This window comes from Megalobrama amblycephala, linkage group LG4 (genome assembly GCF_018812025.1).
Source record: "Megalobrama amblycephala isolate DHTTF-2021 linkage group LG4, ASM1881202v1, whole genome shotgun sequence".
Taxonomy (NCBI): domain Eukaryota; kingdom Metazoa; phylum Chordata; class Actinopteri; order Cypriniformes; family Xenocyprididae; genus Megalobrama; species Megalobrama amblycephala.
In genome coordinates, this window is record NC_063047.1 from 26,081,844 (window position 1) to 26,103,915 (window position 22,072).

A 22,072-nucleotide genomic window follows, 5' to 3' on the forward strand; every position below is an offset into this window, starting at 1 on the left:
TATAATAATAATAATAATAATAATAATAATAATTATTATTATTATTATTAAATATTTATTATTATATTACTATTATATAATAATAATAATAATAATAATAATAATAATATTATTATTATTATTATTATTATTATTATTATTATATTACACACACATTTTTCTAACTACTACTTAAATTACTTAATCTCAAACCACCCGTCAAACCAATTAATGTTGAGATTAATGTTGACTATTCTGATTAAAATTTTGCTTTACTTATTGAAAAAGACTTTCTAAATCCACTATACCTGACACAGATGGTGAAATCTAAATCCAGTGTATTGATTATTTCTCATATTCTTTTTCATATTCAAAACATTGCAGCTTAACTCAGTTCTCATCAATTAACCTCAAGAGTTTAAACACCATGTATGACTCACCTGAGCCTATAAATAACACCGAAGGTAAATGTTTCCCCTCCTGCATACTATAGAATCACACCCATCCATACCTCCAGAGAGGGAGAAAGAAGGACGCAAAGGAAACCCTTTCACTGAGAGACCATATGACTTGCACTCAAAGGAACAAGACGGTATGATTCACAAAGGTGAGGATCAGAAGTACAACCACAGAACAAAAACCTGTTATTTTTAGAAACGGGCATGAGTTTTGTGACACTAAGAAGATTATGATGCTGCCAAAGCACCAATTTTACTGAACAGTTTATAAAGGGTGGTTTGACATTTTAACATCTCTACAGTGTCCCATGCACTATAATTTTTTCTCTCCCTTGTAAGACATGAATTACTATTACTAAGTGCTTTCTGCGTGCCACCGACTGACCTAAATGATACTACAAAATGTGCAGCTTCAGTAGAGGTGGAAGAATGGTATAGAGTCATGTTTCATGCATTTTCAATCAATAAATGCAGTTGGAGTCTGCATACACTAGAATGAGAAGAGGAAAAAAATATTTTGCTGGACTGATGAGTTGAGCTGAAGGACAGCATACCAGGCAGCCTTGCTGATGAACCCTTCAAGTGCATCTTTCGGGAGGTTATAAGTTCATGAAAGCTCTTTGTGGCTGAGATGTTTAGATGCACTGATTCTAACCTTTTTAAATGGATCTGGTATCAGTAACCAGTTCAAAATAGTGTGTGTTAGTCATAAAAACATCATTAAATTAGTAGATACAACTTACACACTATTCCAAGACGTCCAAGTTACAATTATACTACTATTCAAAAGTTTGGGGCCAGTAAGCATTTTCATTAAGAAAATTAATGCTTTTATAAAGTAGGGTCATTGTGGGTCAACTCAACCAGAGGGCCCCGGCTCAATTTTTTATTTTGTTAATATTTTTTTCTGTAGAGAGACAAACAAAAAAAGTAGTGATGAAAGCCAAACTATTAAATGTCACAAAAGTATATTAACTGAGTAATCCACTATTTTGAAGAGGGGGGTCATAATGACAATTTTCACCTGAGATTTGGAGCCAAATTAGAGAGGTGTAAAAATGACTTTAGAAAGATGGCAGCATCATTATTATTTTATTTTACACAAAGATCGGTAGATCTATTAGTAATAGCTGTTGACTTTAGCAATCTTTGTTATATTATATGACAACGGTGACAGTTCAAACACGGAAAAAAGCACTTCTTGTGTTTTTTGCCATAAGCTTGCATGCCTGTTGCTTGTATGCCTTGCATGCCTTTTGTGCCTCAAGAAGTATTAAAGAGATCTTAATATCGTTTAGATTCTCATTCTTAATAAACTTTACTTTTGAAATATTTGTTTTAAAGGCCCTCGATGGTTCAATCCCAGAGATATGGAGATCTTAATGTGGCTCCATGAGTAAATTGGTAAATTGCACACATTTTCAGTGGTCCAAAACCAAACATGGGCCACTTTGCATACAGCTGACACTTTTTTTTTTATTTAAAGAGGAATATCTGAAGAACAAATAATGATGAAACTAGAAATGTATCTCGTGTTTAACGGGGTGGTTCATTGCAATTTCACTCTTTTTTTAATTTAGTTAGTGTGTGCGCGATGTTGCTGTTAGAGCATAAACAACGTCTGCAAAGTTAGGATGATCAAAGTTAAGTGCAAAGGGAGATTTTTTTTTTTAAAGAATTCTCTGTTTAAGGACTACAACAAACAGCTGGTAGGGACTACAGTGAGCTTCTTCCTGGGTTGGTGACATCACTAACCCTAAAATTTACATAAACCTTGCCCCCAAGAACACACAACAAAAGGGGGTGAGGCCATGTTATTGCAATACAGTACATAACAAATGCAATAGCATGTCATAAAAGCGCGAACATGATGAAAACATGACAAATTATAACCGTAATTAAACTAAACTATGCAGCATATATTATCTGGCTCTGCAGGCATCTTACAACAGTTCCCACACAAGCCATTTATAGATCATCATGACAGAATATGCAATCAATAACTTTAAGATAGGTAACTCCACATCAGGAACTCCGCCCTCTTCATAGGAGCAGCAACTCATTTACATTTAAAGGGACACACACCAAAACCGAGTGTTTTTGCTCACCCTCAAAAAGTGACAAATTTAACATGCTATAAAAAATTATCCGTGGGGGTATTTTGAGCTAAAACTTCACATACACACTCTGTGGACATCAGAGACTTATTTTACATCTTGTAAATGACCCTTTAAGTATATCAAGAAATAGTGTGCATTGTAGTGTGCATTGTAGAGACATTGTAGTGTGTGTGTGTGTGTGTGTGTGTGTGTGTGTGTGTGTGTGTGTGTGTGTGTGTGTGTGTGTGTGTGTGTGTGTGTGTGTGTGTGTGTGTGTGTGTGTGTGTGTGTAAGAGAGAAAGACTGTAGGGGTCTATTTGGAGCTCGGCAGTCCCTGATGTCTCAGCAGCATGACAAAGGTTTCCATGGAGATAGCATGGTAAGTCTCACAGCTTGGGTTGCCAAGTTACTTCCCAAATGTGCTGGCACCACACTGAACTGTTGCTTAAACTCTGAGCAGACCCCAATAAACAATTCAGACTTTGAATAGAAATGGCATTTACCACTAGTTATGCCACCAGCACAAAAATGATTTGCCACATATTACCACGCTTCACCGCGCTGAGAGAGCGAACGCGTGAATTGAAAGGCTAAGAGGTTGAGTGGATTATTACACTACTCAGTAAGAACAGGCACATTCACACAATGAAAGCAATTACAGTCCCAATCATACTTCAATGCTGTCAATGGACAACAAATCCACAGGACTCTCATTTGGTGTTATTTAATATTAGCATTATCTGACATTTACTTTTGCCAGAGTTTCTAAAACACAAAAATGTAATACTTTAGAACCTGGGGCCATCCTTTAAGGCCCGTTCACACCAAGAATGAACTACAAAGATAACTATATTAGCAGCCAGACCAGCGGATAATATCATTCTGTTTATTCTAAGCGTGAGCTGCAGTTCTGTTGACTGTTGCTTTAAATGCTTGAGCTCTTTAAAGCAGGATGGATTCTGAGTGGCTGTCAATGTTTGTATCATTCATCATTTGGAAAAATCCCAAAAGTGATTCAAATGATATCATTTCTCTGTGCCATTATTGTTATAGTTGTTTATACTTTAACTTCTTGGACTTCTTTAATATTTAGAACAATTTTTCAAACTATATATTTTTCATTATAGTTATCGTCCCCGGAGGAAATGGGCCTTTAGAGTTATAACATGCCAAAGTGCTTGATGCTACAAACTGCTACTTCAACCTCAGCCTGACCTAGAAAGAGTCCCAGCACCCTGGAAAGCATCCTGCCCGGTGCCAGTACCCAAACCTCCTTTATTATTCATATGATATTCATTATCATGTGCCATCTAGGTCTAGATGCTGTAACACCACAACCTTCTGGGAGCAATAAAATATCTAAAATAAAAAAATAAAAAAATAGTGCCACATGGTGCGTTAATAAATCATATTATGCATGCAAATCATTTGTATAGCAAAATGCATTATACTGTATGACATAGCTGCTAATTAATGAATTAGTTATGCTGATAGTACACAAAAGAGAGACCAAAACATTGAAATGATGCCAAAATGAGCTTTTGAAAAAAGAAATGCATTTGCCAGGTATATATAAAATATATAGTTAACGTTTCACACCATCAGAGATGCTCTGTGGGTGGTGTTGATCTAAATCAGTCCACGGTCCATATGGCTCAACAGGAATAGGTTTCATGTTTCTTGGGGCAACACATTTCCCATGATGCATACATGCATGTGTTAATGCACAGCAGGACCATCACATATATCCTGAAGCGATATATCCCAAAGCAAAACTTTACTACTAAAAGGATATCCATGTACATCTTTTAGATGCTAACCTTGTTATTGATGGGACTGTCCATCACTACACATTAAATGATGTTCACTACTGATCTATTCCTTTATCTGCTTCACTAAAAACAGCAAGGCCCTTGCAATGCCTTTTTATGGTAATTAGAGACATTTTGCAGCCAAATATATATTTGCATAATGACCACAAAACTGTATAATTGACTGTTATCCAAGGCAACCCAATTTCCTAGCTGTGCTAGTATCATTTCTCTTGTTGTACTCTGAGGTTCCTTTCTTCTTACAAATAAATTAAACTCAGCCAGTCATTATCTTTGTGGGTTTACTTAGCATAAAAGCTGTTAGTCAGTTATCACCCCTTACCAAAATTCCCTCTTTTTCTTCCTTCATACACGAAAAAAATTGTTTTCGATCCTGCACTGTAAAAACGACAACTCAAAATTGTTCACCTTACTAAGATTTTTTTTAGATGTTAATGTTAAGGAAAGTTTAGTTTGAAGTCACCATGATGGTGAAAAGCATTTCCTTTAGTTGGGCTCTTGACTCTATTTATTAATATTAATTTATCTCTGGCTGCTCCAACTCTGTGTTTGTAGAGCACATTTGTTATGGCCAGAGAAACTATGAACTGAGCTGTGTTTCCCAAAAGTGCTGTGAGCCAAAGTTCATCAATTTAGGTTTACAATGCTTTGGGAAGCACAGTCATAATGGTTGTGTTTTCTTATTGTGAAATGGCCAGATTCATTGGTGACATCCAGCATTAACTGGTGATATAGATGTTATATTATTTCTTATAGTAAATCGGTTACCACTTGAGATCCAGCAGAGCTTTTATAATTTGAAGGGGTTTTTTTTTTTAAACACACAGACATCAAGAATCAGCATATGACTCTCAACAATGGTGACAATCAAAAAAAGTGCTTCATGTTGCAGTGCATGATGGGAGCCACCAATCAAAATTTAAACTCAAAATAGTAAGTTATTACAGGGATGGTAATCTGAACTCAAAATAGTAAGCTTTTACAGACTTGAAAGTTCCAGTAACTTGAATTTAAAAAACTTAGTTGTCAGAACTTGAAAAACTTAGCTGACGCAACTTAATAATTGTAGTTCTTCAAAACTTAAAAAATTAAGTTGTTATCTTCAACTCAAAAATTCTATGCAGTCGGTTGCCTTGAAAATTTGAGCTGAACTAACTTTTTCTTTTTTACAGTGTGGTCCTGAATGGGCTTCTCAGTCAGCACTGAACATCTTGTATGTCTTATCTGACACACCGAGCTAAGTTGATAGACCTATCTCCTAATGAGCCGATGATCTGTATCAGGTGCAGACCTTTGCTCTGAATCTTCCTTTATTGCCCCCCTGTGTTTTAAAGAAAAAAGCAAGTCAATTGCTGCATCCAAATATGCCCACTTTCTATACTATATAGTAGGCGAAAAACAGTATGTGAGTCGAGTAGTATGTCCGAATTCACAGTACTCATAAAACAGTGGGCAAAAAGTATCCTGATGACCTACTACTTCTGGCAAAATTTTGAAGTGTGCATACGATGGACACTTTACTATCACATGAGGCCACAGGAGAGAATGGAAGTGAAGCAACGCAACCGACTCCGTAGGTGACAATGACAACATGGAGGATGTAGTACGTCCGAATTCTATAACTATTTCTTTTTTTAAACAGGCAAAGTAAGTAGTACCTATATATACATACAGTACACACATACATACATACATAATTATATTATATTATATTATATTATATTATATTATATATAATAAACCACTCTAATTTAATTACTTTGGAATTAATTTTAGTAAAAAAAAAAATAATAATAATTAAAAAAAAAATGATAATGGCACTGAGCATTGCTAAATGATATTATCCTGAAATGATCTCAAAAGCAATGAATGTACAGTGGACCTGGCATATGACTCATCAGTGAGGATCGGAAAGAAACATTTCATCTCCTTAAGTTCATGTTTTACTACCAGGTGACCTGGATTCTATGCCATTTCACCTGTGCATGATCCACCATTAAAAAGCATTTATGTCCTTTTTAACTGTGCATTATTATAAACTGTAACAAATGAGGGAGTCTAAAGAAAGGGTAAAATCTTATTATCATAAAAACTAATTTATAAAATAAATAAAAGTAAAACATAATATAAATGAATAGAATCTATACATTTGAAACAAAAAAATGCTTATGGCTATATGTAAACTAATGTTTGATTCAACTGGAGTTGGTATTCAGAGATAATAGACCTGGAAGATTTAATACAAACAGTCTAAACACAGCACATTTGTGAAGATTTCTTCTCAACAACATCAGCATAATACGTCTTCTGTTTAATCACTTACAAATTCATTAGGAATAAATGATTCTCAGTGGCTCGACACTTTAACAAGCTTTTTTGGTTTGCTGATATTTGGCATGAGGTTTAAGTGTTTTTTGCACACACTGAAATAACATCTTGCAGAGTTGTTTTGTAACAACACATTCACAGACTGGTCTCTGCTCCCAGAACATGGTGATTAATTGGCTGATGGACTCTAACAGATGGTTTTTTTTCCCATAAAAATATATAACCGGGGGAAAAAACAGGACGATTTGATCTCCTTTACTATGTTGTAACTGAGATAATGTCTGTTTTGGTTCCTGAAAACAATGAGGCACATTACATGATCTCTTGTGACCCCCTCAAAGGGATAGTTCACCCAAAAATAAAAATATTCCCATAATTGACTCACCCTCAAACCATCCTAGGTGTATATAACTTTGTTCTTTTCAGTCAAACACAATCAGAGTTATATTAAAAAATATTCTGGCTGTTCCCAGCTTTATAATGGGAGGGAAAGGTACCATTTTTTGAAGCCCAAAAACACATCCATCCATCATAAAAGCAATCCGGCTCCAGGAGGTTAATAAGGTCCTTCTGAAGCAAAGTGATGCGTTTTTGTAAGAAAAATATCCTGATTTATAACTTTATAGACTATAATCACTAGCTTCCGGTAAAGTCCATCCGCGTGTTCACGAAAGAGTCTCGTTCCGGCATATTACGTAGGATGTAGGCGTAGCATAACCTTAGGTCAGAGTAGATGCCTCTTGCGGTTCAAACAAATAGGGCTGGGCAACAAACTCAAGCTCCTCTGACATTTCTCTTTAAACATTCTCGTTTTAGACTTTTTGTGACCGGTGATTTGTTTTGCTCTATCCTTTGCGCTTCCGCATTCATCAATACGATCATGGGTCAGGTTAGAGGTCACTATTTGACCGGAACTAGACTCGCGTAAGCCAGTTATTATAGTTTATAAAGTTATAAACATGGATATTTTTCTTACAAAAATGCATCGTTTTGCTTCAGAAGGCCTTTTTTTTAACCCCCTGGAGCCGAATGGATTACCTTTATGATGGTTGGATGTGCTTTTTTGGGCTACTATTCACTCCCATTATAAAGCTTGGAAGAGCCTGAATATTTTTTAATATTGTGTTTGACTGAAAGAAGAAAGTCATATACACCTAGGATGGCTTGAGGGGGAGTATATTATGGGATAATTTTTGGGTGAACTAACCCTTTAAAAACGACACTATCTGTTCAATCTTGGAAATGGTTAAAGTCTCTTGAATCACTTATGAATTATTACTATACTCTGGGGCTATTCAATCTATTGTTTAATAAATGCTAATTAAGCACAAAAACAATATTGACTCGGTGTAGGATTTCAGTGCTGCCATGAACAATGAGAAAGCCTTATAATGCTGATCACACATGCAAAATCCTTACTTTACTGTAGAACCAGTAGTTCTCAGCAACAAATTTACCATCTATATAGTACATGCATCCCAAAGAATTCCCCAAAACTGTGCATAAAATGCAAAAATAAAAAATAGATGCAGATACCATGTAGGCCTAGACATGGTCCTTACGTCTGCAAGGAAAAGAAGAAAGTGATATAATCGAGACTTCTCATGATTTGCCACAACATGTAGTCTTCACTACTGTATAGCTTAAGTCTAATTAAAAAAAAATGTAATGTTTCTATTAAACATTTTTTCAAAACCAGCTTTCATATCAATTAAATAACTTTGCATAAAAAACAGAAAATTAGAAAAAACATCCATGTATCAGTTTAAGATGGATAAAGAGGTTCTTTAAGGATACTGATAAGCAATGGATTAAACTAGCTGTGTGTTAAAGGAAGCTGAGAGAGAAAGGTAAACAAATGGTGGGCTGCTGGGTAGAGTATGACAAGGCTTTCTGCGCATGACCCTCTCCTTGTGTCAACACAGGTGTGAGAGAGAGAGAGAGAGAGAGAGAGAGAGAGAGAGAGATCACAGACAGATAGTGACAAGACATAGAATAAGCCTTTTTGTTATGCTCATCATATCAGCAATGTAATAATGATCTGCCATAATTTTAGTTAACAGCTGCAAAAGGGTAAACGTGCACTGTAAATGCCAAATGACTCTAGACGTGGCAGGTTCCAGGCAGCCATGCTGTAAACACTGCGTGGATGAAGAATACTTTGTCATTATGAGCAGCACCATACAGCGCAGGGTGAGAGTTCACCTCCCTCCACTCTTCTTGATTAGCTGTTCCAGTCATCATAATAATGTGTTTCAAGCGCCAAAATGTCATCTACTGGTATACACTGAGACACAATACAATGAGAGATTATGGACAAAGCTCTGACTGCCAAGAACCTCAAGTTGAGATGCCCAACCTCCGCAAAAAAAAAAAAAAAAAAAAAAAAAAAAAAAATCACCACAGATGTAAAATTCATCCAACAAGGCTGGTGCATGGACTATACTCTGTCATTTGGCACAAAGCTGTGAGTTTTACATTTAAAAATATTAATAAACCACAGTACCAGTGAATCGTTGCCACACAGGACTGATAAGTACATCAGTGACTGCAATCGCAACTCATAATAGTGAACCATAAATCAAATTAGAATCAGTACAGGAAACATGCGAATACTTGGAAATCATCTACAAATTCACACACAAATTCATACAAAACCTCATCCATTGAGCAAATGCTTAAACATACACTTACATACATGCAAATACACAGAGAGAGCACTGCTTGCTTAACCCAAAAGTATTATTGAAACCTATTAATCAAATGAAAGGACTGAAAGGCAAAGAAAACACAATGCAATCTGTGGTGCCAAATGAGATAGGACTGGCCTCAAATCAATAGCACAAAATCTATCAAAAGATGCCGTGAGCCTTAAGCTGTATTTTACATTTCCATAAGATAATCTATGAAAAACACAGGTATTTTAAAGACTAGCAGTCAGTGTGAGGAGTGAGATGGGCTTTAACATGTAGAAAGTGCTTATTATAGAACGCTTCTGGTTTGTTAAATGGAGATGTGGACCTACATTTGAACACAATGTATGTCTGCACATGAATCCAATGTGTTATTTTAAAATAAGTGTTAAATATAATAATATAACAAACCAGCAAATTTACTTATACTATTTTATTAATACAGACAGACACGAATAAGCTTTGCAAATAAATAAATAGTGTGATAAAAGCTGGTATTAAGTTTGAAAGGTGCTTGATTGGGAAAAAGATAAACAGCTGTAGCATATTCATGAAAAAAAATAGACATAAATAATTCATTATATAGAACACAGAACGGGAACGCCAAATTTGCACAGTACAACAACTATACAAACAATTAAATCGAAAAAAGATGTGCTTATCTTGCTTTGGCAGGTTTCTTTCAGATATAAGGTTAGCTCCAGTGTTTGGTTAACTTACACACACATTTTGTAGACATGTTTGAAACATGAGTCACGTTTTAAAGGGCGTTTCAGCCGTATGTTCACTTGGCTTTATTTGTTTTTACTATCACTCACCTCTTTCTTCACGTTTCGCAGCAATCTCTGACGGGTTTCGGCTTCTAGGAAATAAAGAACGGTAGAAATTAATTATTAAATGTAAATAAGTAAAGTAAAACGTGTGATATTGTGGTTTAGAAGTGTTTGAAAAAATGAAAGCAGAATATTCTCACCTGCTGTTGTGGTTGCCATGATTCTGGTGTTGAGCTCTCACGCGCTTCACTCCCCTGACGCTCAGCACTCGACTGGATGAAGCCGAAGCGGTTCGATCTTTCACTGACTGGCAGCAGGCGCTACTGCGAGATCACGTGACCTGCCAGAGAGTTTCCTCTAGAGGTGGAGATGACAAACTCTTTGTATCAAGGATTTATAATAAACCTAGAGTGAGCTATCCGTTCGAGTTCATATTCTTCTGCTCAAATAAAGCGGTGTTTCGTTTGTAAACGAATCGGTGTTTTAAACAAAAAGTGGAGGAATTATTCTCATTTTTGTTTACTGAAGACTGAAGTCTGAGTACCTTAGTAGGCCTTGGGGCTGCCGAAAGAATACACACTTCACTGAATGAGTCACTGTTCTGTGTCTAGAAGAACGATTCAGCGGCACTGCAAACAAACTTCTTCATGCACGAGCTCCAATTAGGGTTAGTTCACCTAAAAATGAAAATAATGTCATTTATTACTTACCCTCATGCCGTTCCACACCCGTAAGACCTTCGTTAATCTTCGGAACGCAAATTAAGATATTTTTGTTGAAATCCGATGGCTCAGTGAGGCTTCCATAGCCAGCAATGACATTTCCTCTCTCAAGATCCATAAAGGTACTAAAAACATATTTAAATCGGTTCAAGTGAGTACAGTGGTTCAATATTAATATCATAAAGCGACAAGAATATTTTTGGTGCGCCCAAAAAACAAAATAACGACTTATTTAGTGATGGCCGATTTCAAAACACTGCTTCAGGAAGCTTTGGAGCGTTATGAATCAGCATATCGAATCATGATTCGATATCCCATATTTTGTCTGTTATTTAAAACTATCGATGTTGTAAATGATCACCCTGTCATAGACATAATAAATATTATCGGTGCATTCCAAACGGGATATATCGCCCTCCAAAGGGCACTTCGGAGTGAAAACAATCATGGCTCCCATATTGAAGGGTCGTTCCAAACCGAAGTGCTCAAAACTGGCCACTTCAAAGGGCCCTTCGGAATGAAGGATTTCGAAGGGTACAACTAATGGACACTTCGGGCCCCCAAGATCCTTTGATCAGGGAAGTTGTTTGAGTCACAGAATGGGTACAGGAGGCTCGGAGTTCGATTTTACCTATAAATGTATGTATAGTATTTTTCTGCAATAATTAGATTTGGTACATTGTTATGGTAAAAATGAAATTGAACTTCAACAAAAATAAAAAATACTTAACAGCTCACTTTATCAGTCCATTAAAATGTTTCAAATACATAGACACAATATACATTATATTTAACGTAAATAAATAAATTAACATTAAACAAAATGCATGTTTTTGGGGGGGGTTAACCAGCATACAAAATGTGCGACAAAGGCGCTTCCTTGATTGTCTCGTTAAGATGACACAGAAGTGCATTCCAAAAGATGAGGTTTTTTTTTTTACCCCTACACCCTTCATCCCTTCAAAGCTCTCACTCCGGAGGGTAAACCCTTTGAAGGGATTAGGGCATAGGGATGAGCCCTTCCGAATGGGACACAGGGTCAGTCTATGGTGCCCCTCCGTTGTCACTTGTCGCCTGTCAATGACGTATATCTGCGTTTTATGCGTTTCTGCTTGTACTGCATAGTAACCATGGCAACAGACGCGACACCTGAGTAATGTCGGCACGCTGTTGTTGTTTCGTTCAAACATTATGGACCATGGCAAGCAAACTTTGGGACAAAAGGAGAAATAAAATGAGGATCAATATCGGCGTGGCGTTTCCGAGATGGCGAGAGCTTTGCGACAACTTTGACTTGACAGAGATGCCGCTCTTGCACATAGTTAGACAAAGTAAGCAAACGTAGGCAACATAAGACTAATCAATGTTATATAGCTCAACAAGATGAAATGTTAGAATCATCAGTATGATATTCTAATGTTGACCTAGCTTACTGTTAGTTTCATACAGCCAACAAACTAATACACAGAATAACATTACAACTTTCAACACACTCAAATGCAGTTTAATATGATAGTGTAACGTGAGATCAAGTGAAACAGAGCTGCGTTACCTTAACAAATAAACTGAACTGTATTAGAAGAATTTCAGCTTTGCGAGTAGTTCGGTAGAATGAAATGTCCTCATATCCCCCGGGACTCGCGTGTGACACTGATATCTGTCTCTCATTAGCAATCGCGCCCGCGATTCTCGGCCACTCCCTGCTTCATACCACAGTGATGTTAAAAACACGAATCCATAAACATTATTTCGCCATAAACATGATTAGATCCATCGGAATGACGAAAAGTTCCATGATTCCACGCTCATTCATGCGTCATCAATCTAAGCCTTTGTTATTGTTTTGAAGAGTTTAGCGACACCTATCGGCGAAAAAAAACATACTGTGCCTTTAAGTGAATATTTACTTTGGATCAATTTAAACAAAACCAGCAAATACATCCTATAGTAAAGTTTGAGAATGGCTCAACAAAGAGTATCAAAACACTAACAGCACACGAAAGCACGCACTAAAAATCACCAATGATATTACTATAGCCTGATGATTTTCTGCGATTTATATGTGGCTTGCAAAAAATATTCATAACACATTTCAATGGGCTTTTTGCCCGCTTAAACATATAGTTATGAAATCTACCAGCAGGGGGTAATAAATCTTGATTCCCCTGTTGCTGCCATCCTAGGTAAGGTTGAACAGCCTTGACTACTGCATTATTATCAGAAGTTGTGTCTGTTAATACAGAAATCAAAACTATCCAACCACATCTTAACCAGCACATTTCTAGCCAATCAGAGAAGCAGGATTTCAGGTTTACAGACACGTCTTCAAAGAGCAATGTTTTGAAGAAGGGATGTGGTACAAATTAGGAATAAAAGGCAGATATTATCAAAACGACTAAAGCACCATGAATGTAAACTGTAAAAACATGAAATGCTGAATTGTTTATGTAACTTCAAATCAATTTCTCACCTTTTGGCAAGGTTTCAATCTTCTATTGACATGCTACTGACATTATTGACAAGAGCAGCAAGCTATTGACATCAGTCTCTACTGCACATAAAAGCTGAGAAAAAAAAAAAAAAAAAAGGCGTGTTTGCAATTTAAATCCACATTGAAAGTGCATCCTGCTCCCTAGTCTAAGTCCGCTGTTTTCTCTCTCCCTCTCTTGCTACACAAAGACAATGTTCTCACTTTGGAATGAAATTTAACTGACTTCAGAGAAAAATTTGGAAAAAGCTTACAGGACCAAATCTTCAGCAGCTACATGTGTTGCTAAGCAACACTGTAGGGCCCCATTAACAGCACTAATTGAGTAAAGTCTGGGGAAACTGTGATCTTTTCACCATCTCTCAGGGGGAAATGCCACCTCATTTTTGAGGTAAGAAGACTGTTGTATAATTACATTTTATTGAGACAATCAATACAGTAAAAAAAAAAAAGGGGTAAAAAGAGGAAAAAGATGTGAAAACATACTTTTTATAGGAACTTGATTATAAATATATAGAGACTGTAGTATAAAACAGTAGGTAAAAAGCACCAAACGTGATTGCATTGAACATAATTACATATTTCGCAGTTAACTAAATACATTATTATTCAGACTTGAAAGTTTGTCCTGCCCTCGCACCAGTAAACACGTCTTCAAAGAAGAGAAGAGATGTCGAGCCACGAATATATATTTTCCTAGCTTTAGTCCCGCTCATTTGCAGGGTCCGCTTCATCGGAATTATCCACACACACACAATGGATTTGGCACAGGTTTTATGCCAGATGCCCTTCCTGACGCAACCCAGCACTGAGAGTGCTGGGATACACTCATACTCACTCCTACGGCCAATTCGACATATCCAATCCACCAAACCTGCATGTCTTTGGACTGTATGGGGGGAAACCGGAGCACCCGGAAGAAACTCACAATGACATGGGGAGAACATGCAAACTCCACACAGAAAGGACTCCTGGCTCAAACCATGGACCTTCATGCTGTGAGGCAACAGTGCTACCCACTGAGCCACCGTGCCACCATGTCAAGCCACGAATAACAGCCGCAAATTAGTTATTGGTCATTATTCACTGAATACAGTCATTGAGTCATTGAATACAGAATTAATTAATTCAAGGCTCTTGAGCATGACAGCACTTATCCTTTTTGTGTGGGCTTTTTGAGGAAAACCTTTGAACATTTTTTTTTTCTTTTCCAACTTTGCTCCACTAGGGGATGGAAGCCATTTTAATAGCAGTAAACAAATACCTGTCCCCAGCTTCTATATGATGACCAGGCTAACAAGAATCTCAGGGCAAATATGAAAGTGAATATGTCAGTTGAGTACTGAGTTATTCTACCCTTAGCAGGTGGTGAGATGGGCAAATTAACGGGGTACTTCGCCGCTGACAAAGTGGGTCTGATGATGACACTATGGGGAAAGCCTCAGTGTGATTGTGTCTGAAGCACATGTGAAATTACTCGTGGTGTGCTGTAAACCATTTGCCTGCCCTCAGAGACCTAAACCTGGCATCAGAACCTTTTTCCTGAAGCTTTCCTTGACAGAATGACGGTCCTCAGATCCGCCTTCTCCTGAGGGGGCTTCGGGCAAGAGTGCTGTCTTGACCCCCAAGCTAGTTGGGAAGGGTGTCAACTGGGTATGGCAGGGTGAGGCGACTGCCATACCTTGGCTGCCTGGTCAAGTCAATGCAACTTATATAATTGTATTAATTGCATGCAGGATAAATGGAGTTAGATTACTATGTGAAACATAAAATTTGTATTTGTAAACTGACTTTTAATATCATTTAGTGTTCCCAGCTTTGTAGCCGTAGTAAAAGCTAATTCACCTCAGATCTTGAAATTAAACAAATGGAAGCAAGAACTGTGAACAAACAAGTGTATTCTATGACAAAGATTGTTTTAGGATGTGTTTTAAATAATGTTTAAATGGTGTAATATTTATGAATTTGATTATGTACTTATCCATTTCTTTGCAAGTGCCGTCAAGTTTAATCTCTGGTGCCATGCAAATGCAGCAAGAACCCTCCCACACTCTGTTCTGATTGGCTGTGGTTTTTGATTGATTGACTTTTAGTTTTACAAATGAGGACAATCTTTTTTTGTTTTGGGTAATCATATTAAAAATAACACTTAAATTGGATAATATTCAGCTTTGAAGTTTTGAAGTTTTGAGCTTTAGAAGCAGCACACTCCGGTTGCTGCCTGTGAGAGGAGCTGGAGGCTGATGGCTGGGGCTGCTTCCAGGGACCTGGGACTGCTGAGGCATGAACCTTTGGAAAGTCGCTGTCTGTTGCTTAGCCTTCTGAAACCTCTCGACGACTGAAATGACAGTATTGCCAAAAAGGCCAGGAGGAGACAGTACGGCATCCAGGAGAAACAATTTATCTTTTTCTTTAATCCCCAAAAGGTTCAACCATAGATGTCTCTACATAGCCACCAGAGCTGACATGAAGCAGCCAATGGTGCAAGCCATCTCCTTGGTGGCCCAATAAGACTGTGACATTCTGTGGCCCAGCACAGCTCTTTAAATCATGTCAGACCCGACCCACTCGCCTTCATCCAGGACCCTAACCAGGTCAGCCTGGTATGCTTGGGGTATAGCCATAGTGTGCAGGCATGCACCAGCCTGACCCACTGCCATATATGCCTTGCCCACCAAAGATGATGTTGTACTATAGGGTTTGGTGGGCAGGGTCGGGGCCTTGGGGGATAGCCATGCCCCTTCATCCTCATGATCGTAGCGTTGTTGGAGATCAAGGGGCTTATTCCAGGACCTCAACACCTCAGTGTGGAGGTTGTGTGTTACTGGACAGGAAGTGCACGTTTAGTTTGCTTTTACTACCCGCCTCCTGTTTCTCGGCTGGCCAATCGATATTCAACTTGGCGATGACACAAGTGACAACCTTCACCAGTTCCTCATAAGCAGGGGACAGAGGTGGTGAATCCTCAAGATCCTCTGCCTCGATGCTCACTATATCCACTTCCTCAGAGCTGGATAATGATAACATCGGACTGTCACTCTGGGCAGAAGGAGCAGGTGCCCAGAGTTGAGAAAGGGCTGTGCCCATCTCAAACTCCTCTGTGAGCTACATCTGTGATCCCATGATCTGAGCCACCAGAACCATGAGAGGTGCGAACCTGCCCACTCTCATCAAAGGGGCCAGGTGGGAGCTGAGTGTTCTAAGAGGGAGACGCTCACAGTGAGCACAGTCAGACCCCTCGAGATGCAGCTCACATACGATCTGAACTGCTTGTACACCATATCTAAAGTATATAAGGCCATACAGGACAAGCAAACACCAAATAAGATGAACAGTAACACAGAGTGCTTGCTAAAAACACAGAAGCTAACACTGCTTTGTTAGCTTCTATGGTAGGCAGTCACTCGTCACGGGGTGACGTTGCACCAGTCAGGATTGGAATTAGTGCCCACATGCTTCAGAAGCAATCAAGCTGATGCATTCCCCTAGCATCGTTATTAGATGCTGCGTGGAGTTTTATCGAAAGGGAACTTCAACACCCATAATGCACTGGGCATGTTGCCATCCAAGGCCACTATGGATACTTACCAGAGTCAAATACTGCCTTGCTTTAGTAGGAAATACTTCTTAGCAAACTTTTAGTCAACTTGCGGAAGTAAAATCTGTAGTTTTCACAAAAGCCTTGGAGCTGTCAAAAGTCCACCAGATGACGCATTTTGCGGTAGACATTTGCTGACAAATAAACGTGAATTTCTCGCTCCAGGTAACATGGAGAATGAGTAAACATTGTTCATTTACATCTACTACCAATATTGTAACAATACAAAGCGGGTTGAAAATCGACGATAAGGCTAATAACCACACTGAAAATTAGCTGTATTGTAAATTTTTTGTACTGAGATTTTTCAAATGTCATGAAAGTCTCTAGATGCTGGAAGGACTTTTCAGAAAGCTTGTTAAAGAGGGATATACATAAGACATCAAAGATATTGACAGTAGAGAGATAAATTGAAGAGATTAATCAGGTATGGATTTGTTGTCTGGAATCTGAGATCCTGTACTGTACACAAGCTTAAACATGTATCACCTCATTAGGGATTAACATACATAGTTCATATTCTAATTAACACGTTGAAAATCTTGCAAGTAAAAAATAAAAATAAAAATCTGCATGTCAGTTAAGGTGGGAATCACTTGTGCCACATACTGATATAGACCTATATGATTCAGATGACTGTGCTGAACATTTACTTATCTAAAGAATATTACATTTCAGTATCAAGTGAATAATGATGCATAACATTACATTTTACTACAGTGTTTTTGTTGTTGTGAAAATAAAAAGTGCAGTTAATTTACACAGCTATCATTATTTTATTTTTGCAATGGCATGAAAAGAAATGGCACATTTTGCTGGACTTAATATCACAGATGGTCAAATGGTTATAAGACCAGAGCATGATGTGATCCTGTAAAAGAGGTATTTATACAGAATAAAAATGAAATAAAATTAAAGTTGTTTAGCACAGAGGACATAAAATAATTTCATGAAATACAATGCAATACATGGCAGTGTCCACTAGGTGGTGACCTTAAAACACCAATAGGAGAGCAGATGTAACAGTATGTCTTAGTATGCCTCAAAATAGTAAAACTGATGATAAATACTAGACAGAGTAATCACAAAATGTAAAAAATAAATGAACATTAAAAAGTTAGGTATATTTCTCCATAATGTAGAAATATACAAAATAAAAGATAAAACAGACTACTATTCCCATGACAACACAATAAAAGGTTCAGAAAGCAGGAATGAAGATCATGCTGCTGTGTTCCCACAGGCTAATATTGTATATCAGAAAGGTTGATTGACACAGTGATGATGATCGGACAGGTGAGGGCAGACCTAAAGGAGAAAGCTGTCATGTAGACTGAGCTGGCAAGAGGAGATACGGTCGATTTAGGTGGACAGGAGGCCAGACAAATCCTGTTTTCAGTTCGATGCACATGACTTATGGACTGGAAGAGCAAAATCAACAGGCAAAAAGTTTTAATCCATGTAAAATAAATAAGTGGACGGATGGACGGATAGATAGATAGATAGATACAAACCCGATTCCAAAAAAGTTGGGACGCTGTAAAAATTGTGAATAAAAAAGGAATGCAATAATTTACAAATCTCATAAACTTATATTTTATTCACAATAGAATATAGATAACATATCAAATGTTGAAAGTGAGACATTTTGAAATGTCATGCCAAATATTGGCTCATTTTGGATTTCATGAGAGCTACACATTCCAACAAAGTTGGGACAGTTAGCAATAAGAGGCCGGAAAAGTTAAATGTACATATAAGGAACAGCTGGAGGACCAATTTGCAACTTATTAGGTCAATTGGCAACATGATTGGGTATAAAAAGAGCCTCTCAGAGTGGCAGTGTCTCTCAGAAGTCAAGATGGGCAGAGGATCACCAATTCCCCTAATGCTGCGGCGAAAAATAGTGGAGCAATATCAGAAAGGAGTTTCTCAGAGAAAAACTGCAAAGAGTTTGAAGTTATCATCATCTACAGTGCATAATATCATCCAAAGATTCAGAGAATCTGGAACAATCTCTGTGCATAAGGGTCAAGGCCGGAAAACCATACTGGATGCCCGTGATCTTCGGGCCCTTAGACGGCACTGCATCACATACAGGAATGCTACTGTAATGGAAATCACAACATGGGCTCAGGAATACTTCCAGAAAACATTGTCGGTGAACACAATCCACCGTGCCATTCGCCGTTGCCGGCTAAATCTCTATAGGTCAAAAAAGAAGCCATATCTAAACATGATCCAGAAGCGCAGGTGTTTTCTCTGGGCCAAGGCTCATTTAAAATGGACTGTGGCAAAGTTGAAAACTGTTCTGTGGTCAGACAAATCAAAATTTGAAGTTCTTTTTGGAAAACTGGGACGCCATGTCATCCGGACTAAAGAGGACAAGGACAACTCAAGTTGTTATCAGCGCTCAGTTCAGAAGCCTGCATCTCTGATGGTATGGGGTTGCATGAGTGCATGTGGCATGGGCAACTTACACATCTGGAAAGGCACCATCAATGCTGAAAGGTATATTCAAGTTCTAGAACAACAAATGCTCCCATCCAGATGTCGTCTCTTTCAGGGGAGACCTTGCATTTTACAACATGACAATGCCAAACCACATACTGCATCAATTACAACATCATGGCTGCGTAGAAGAAGGATCCGGGTACTGAAATGGCCAGCCTGCAGTCCAGATCTTTCACCCATAGAAAACATTTGGTGCATTATAAAAAGGAAGATGCGACAAAGAAGACCTAAGACAGTTGAGCAACTAGAAGCCTGTATTAGACAAGAATTTGTCAACATTCCTATTCCTAAACTTGAGCAACTTGTCTCCTCAGTCCCCAGACGTTTGCAGACTTTTATAAAAAGAAGAGGGGATGCCACACAATGGTAAACATGGCCTTGTCCCAACTTTTTTAAGATGTGTTGATGCCATGAAATTTAAAATCAACTTATTTTTACCGTAAAATGATACATTTTCTAATTTTAAACATTTGATCTGTCATCTATGTTGTATTCGGAATAAAATATTGAAATTTGAAACTTCCACATCATTGCATTCTGTTTTTATTCACAATTTGTACAGTGTCCCAACTTTTTTGGAATCGGGTTTATAGATAGATAGATAGATAGAGAGAGAGAGAGATAGAGCCTCTTTGATATGAAAGTCTGAATGGAGACACCACACCTCACTTGGCAGCCCAAGATGATCAAATGATTCTAACTGGACTGGCTATATGTAGTAGTGTGCATTTCCTTCTCCAGAGGCCTACACAGTCTCCTATTGAAAACATAATTGCATTGTCTGCACTGACAAATGCAATGGGCAGAGAAGAGCTATCATACATATCATAACTCTTATATCTCTTACATAACTCTTATTCCTCATAATAATAAAACCCTTCTGCCTAAGAATGGTCCATTATGATGTTATATAGGCTAGGCAAAATGGATTCCATTTTTGATTATTTTTTGTGGCTTTATTTTATAGAAAAGTGGAAAGGGTGAGAAAGAGGCCAAGGGATCCATCGGGATACGACCCAGGTCAGACTTGAATCTACCCATGAGCCAGTAGTTTTTGTCCTGAGCGTGTGCACTGCACCAAAGCTCATGAACCTTGTTTCAAAAAGGGCAATATTTCAGAAGTCAAATAGCTTTTTAAAGTACTCCAACTTGTGCTTACTTATTGAGAAAGATGGCAATAAATTACACCTGCATGGTGTAGAATTGTAAATGACAATGCTACAATTACTGTTAACTTGGCTTTGTGTATGGACACATGTATTTTCCAAGTGAGTGTACCAACCTGATATCACACAATAAATGACAGCTGGCAGCCTGATACTGAAAAAGAGTAAAAAAGAAATGGCACATCACATTTGTCAACAACTCACCTTTCCATGACAAAAGAAGTTTACCAGATGACGACTTATTCCATTAATGCTGAGCTGCTTCTTTGTTGGCTGATGAAAATCTATCGGGCTTTCCTATTCTAGATCCCATGTATAAATGAAAGGATCAACAGATGAGTCATACAATTATTTTAATGAGTTAGTTAATTAATATCAATTTCATAAAAATGTATATGAAATCCATGAAATCATAATTGACTATTCTTATTTTTTATGGAATACTGCAGTATCATGATTTATTTGATTTATTTAAATGATTTATCTATGCACGTTGAGCTCCAGAAAAACAATAACGAAATGGCTTTGAAAGAATTTTTTTGACAGTTACAGATTTAAAAAACCAAAGGGTGGGAATTAAGAACCCTAAACTCAAACACAAACCATTCTAGCATAAAAGGGTTCTTCAGTGCGATATTGTTCTAAATAGAACTATAAGGGAACCTTTGAAGAACCTTCTTTAATACATTTTGTTCATTTTTCAAAGCAATTACTGTTATGTTACATTATGGAGTCAGGCTTATTTTCTAAAGATACTGGGTCACATTATGTCAGAGGTGGCTGTGAATAATCCTCTGTGGGGCAGTGCACAAAATGCAGATGAAAGGGTTGTGCTCTTTTAAATGCATTGAGTTATCAGCAGCTTCTGTGTGTGTAAGTGTGCTAAGAATGGATTACTCTCTCACGAAGGGCTTAAAGCAGTGGGAGGAGGGTACTTAAGTAGTGATGATGTTTTTTGTTATGAGAGCAGTAAAACTAATGACAAGATCCTGGCTGAATGACTTGACGAGGACTTCGGCATGACTTAGCATCTCACGATCGCTTGCTCATTTAATGACTAAGAGAAAGCCTTGTTACTTCATCTGGTGAATCATCATTTGCTTTTATCAGAAATTATTGGGAGAATAAAAGCATAAAAGTTTGTTTGTTTATTATTTTTCCAATAATCTACGATATATTGCATTTTTTTGAGGTGCAGGAATTACAACAGGTCATCAGTCTTTTGAGTACTTAAGGAATTGTACTAGAAAAATCATATCATTCAATTATTTTCTTAATATACCATTACAAACAATACACAATAGAGTATTCATTATACAATATACAATACAATATACACATACAGAGGTGTGAAGTGGCGAAGAGTGCAAATGGAATAAAAAGTAAAAGCTAATGAATATGCATTCATTTATTCACATGCAC

At 37.6% G+C, this 22,072-nt stretch overlaps 1 protein-coding gene across 8 annotated transcripts in view; it reads right to left on the minus strand.

Annotated features, from left to right (window-relative positions):
• Nucleotides 1–12,693, minus strand: part of sgsm1a (small G protein signaling modulator 1a) — a 47,901-nt gene extending 35,208 nt beyond the window's left edge. For 3 of the 8 annotated variants that reach the window (XM_048188598.1, XM_048188602.1, XM_048188600.1), the window contains exons 1-4: nt 12,437–12,691; nt 10,707–10,839; nt 10,363–10,519; nt 10,208–10,251 (exon numbers count right to left, since the gene is read on the minus strand). In XM_048188598.1, coding sequence (XP_048044555.1) covers nt 10,208–10,251; nt 10,363–10,381 — 63 coding nt within the window. In that variant the 5' untranslated portion in view covers nt 10,382–10,519; nt 10,707–10,839; nt 12,437–12,691. Of the gene's footprint in view, nt 1–10,207; nt 10,252–10,362; nt 10,539–10,706; nt 10,840–12,436 lie in introns of those variants that run through there. The other 5 variants (XM_048188601.1, XM_048188596.1, XM_048188599.1 and 2 more) reach the window with 4 other exon arrangements.
• Nucleotides 12,694–22,072: the final 9,379 nt, after the last annotated feature.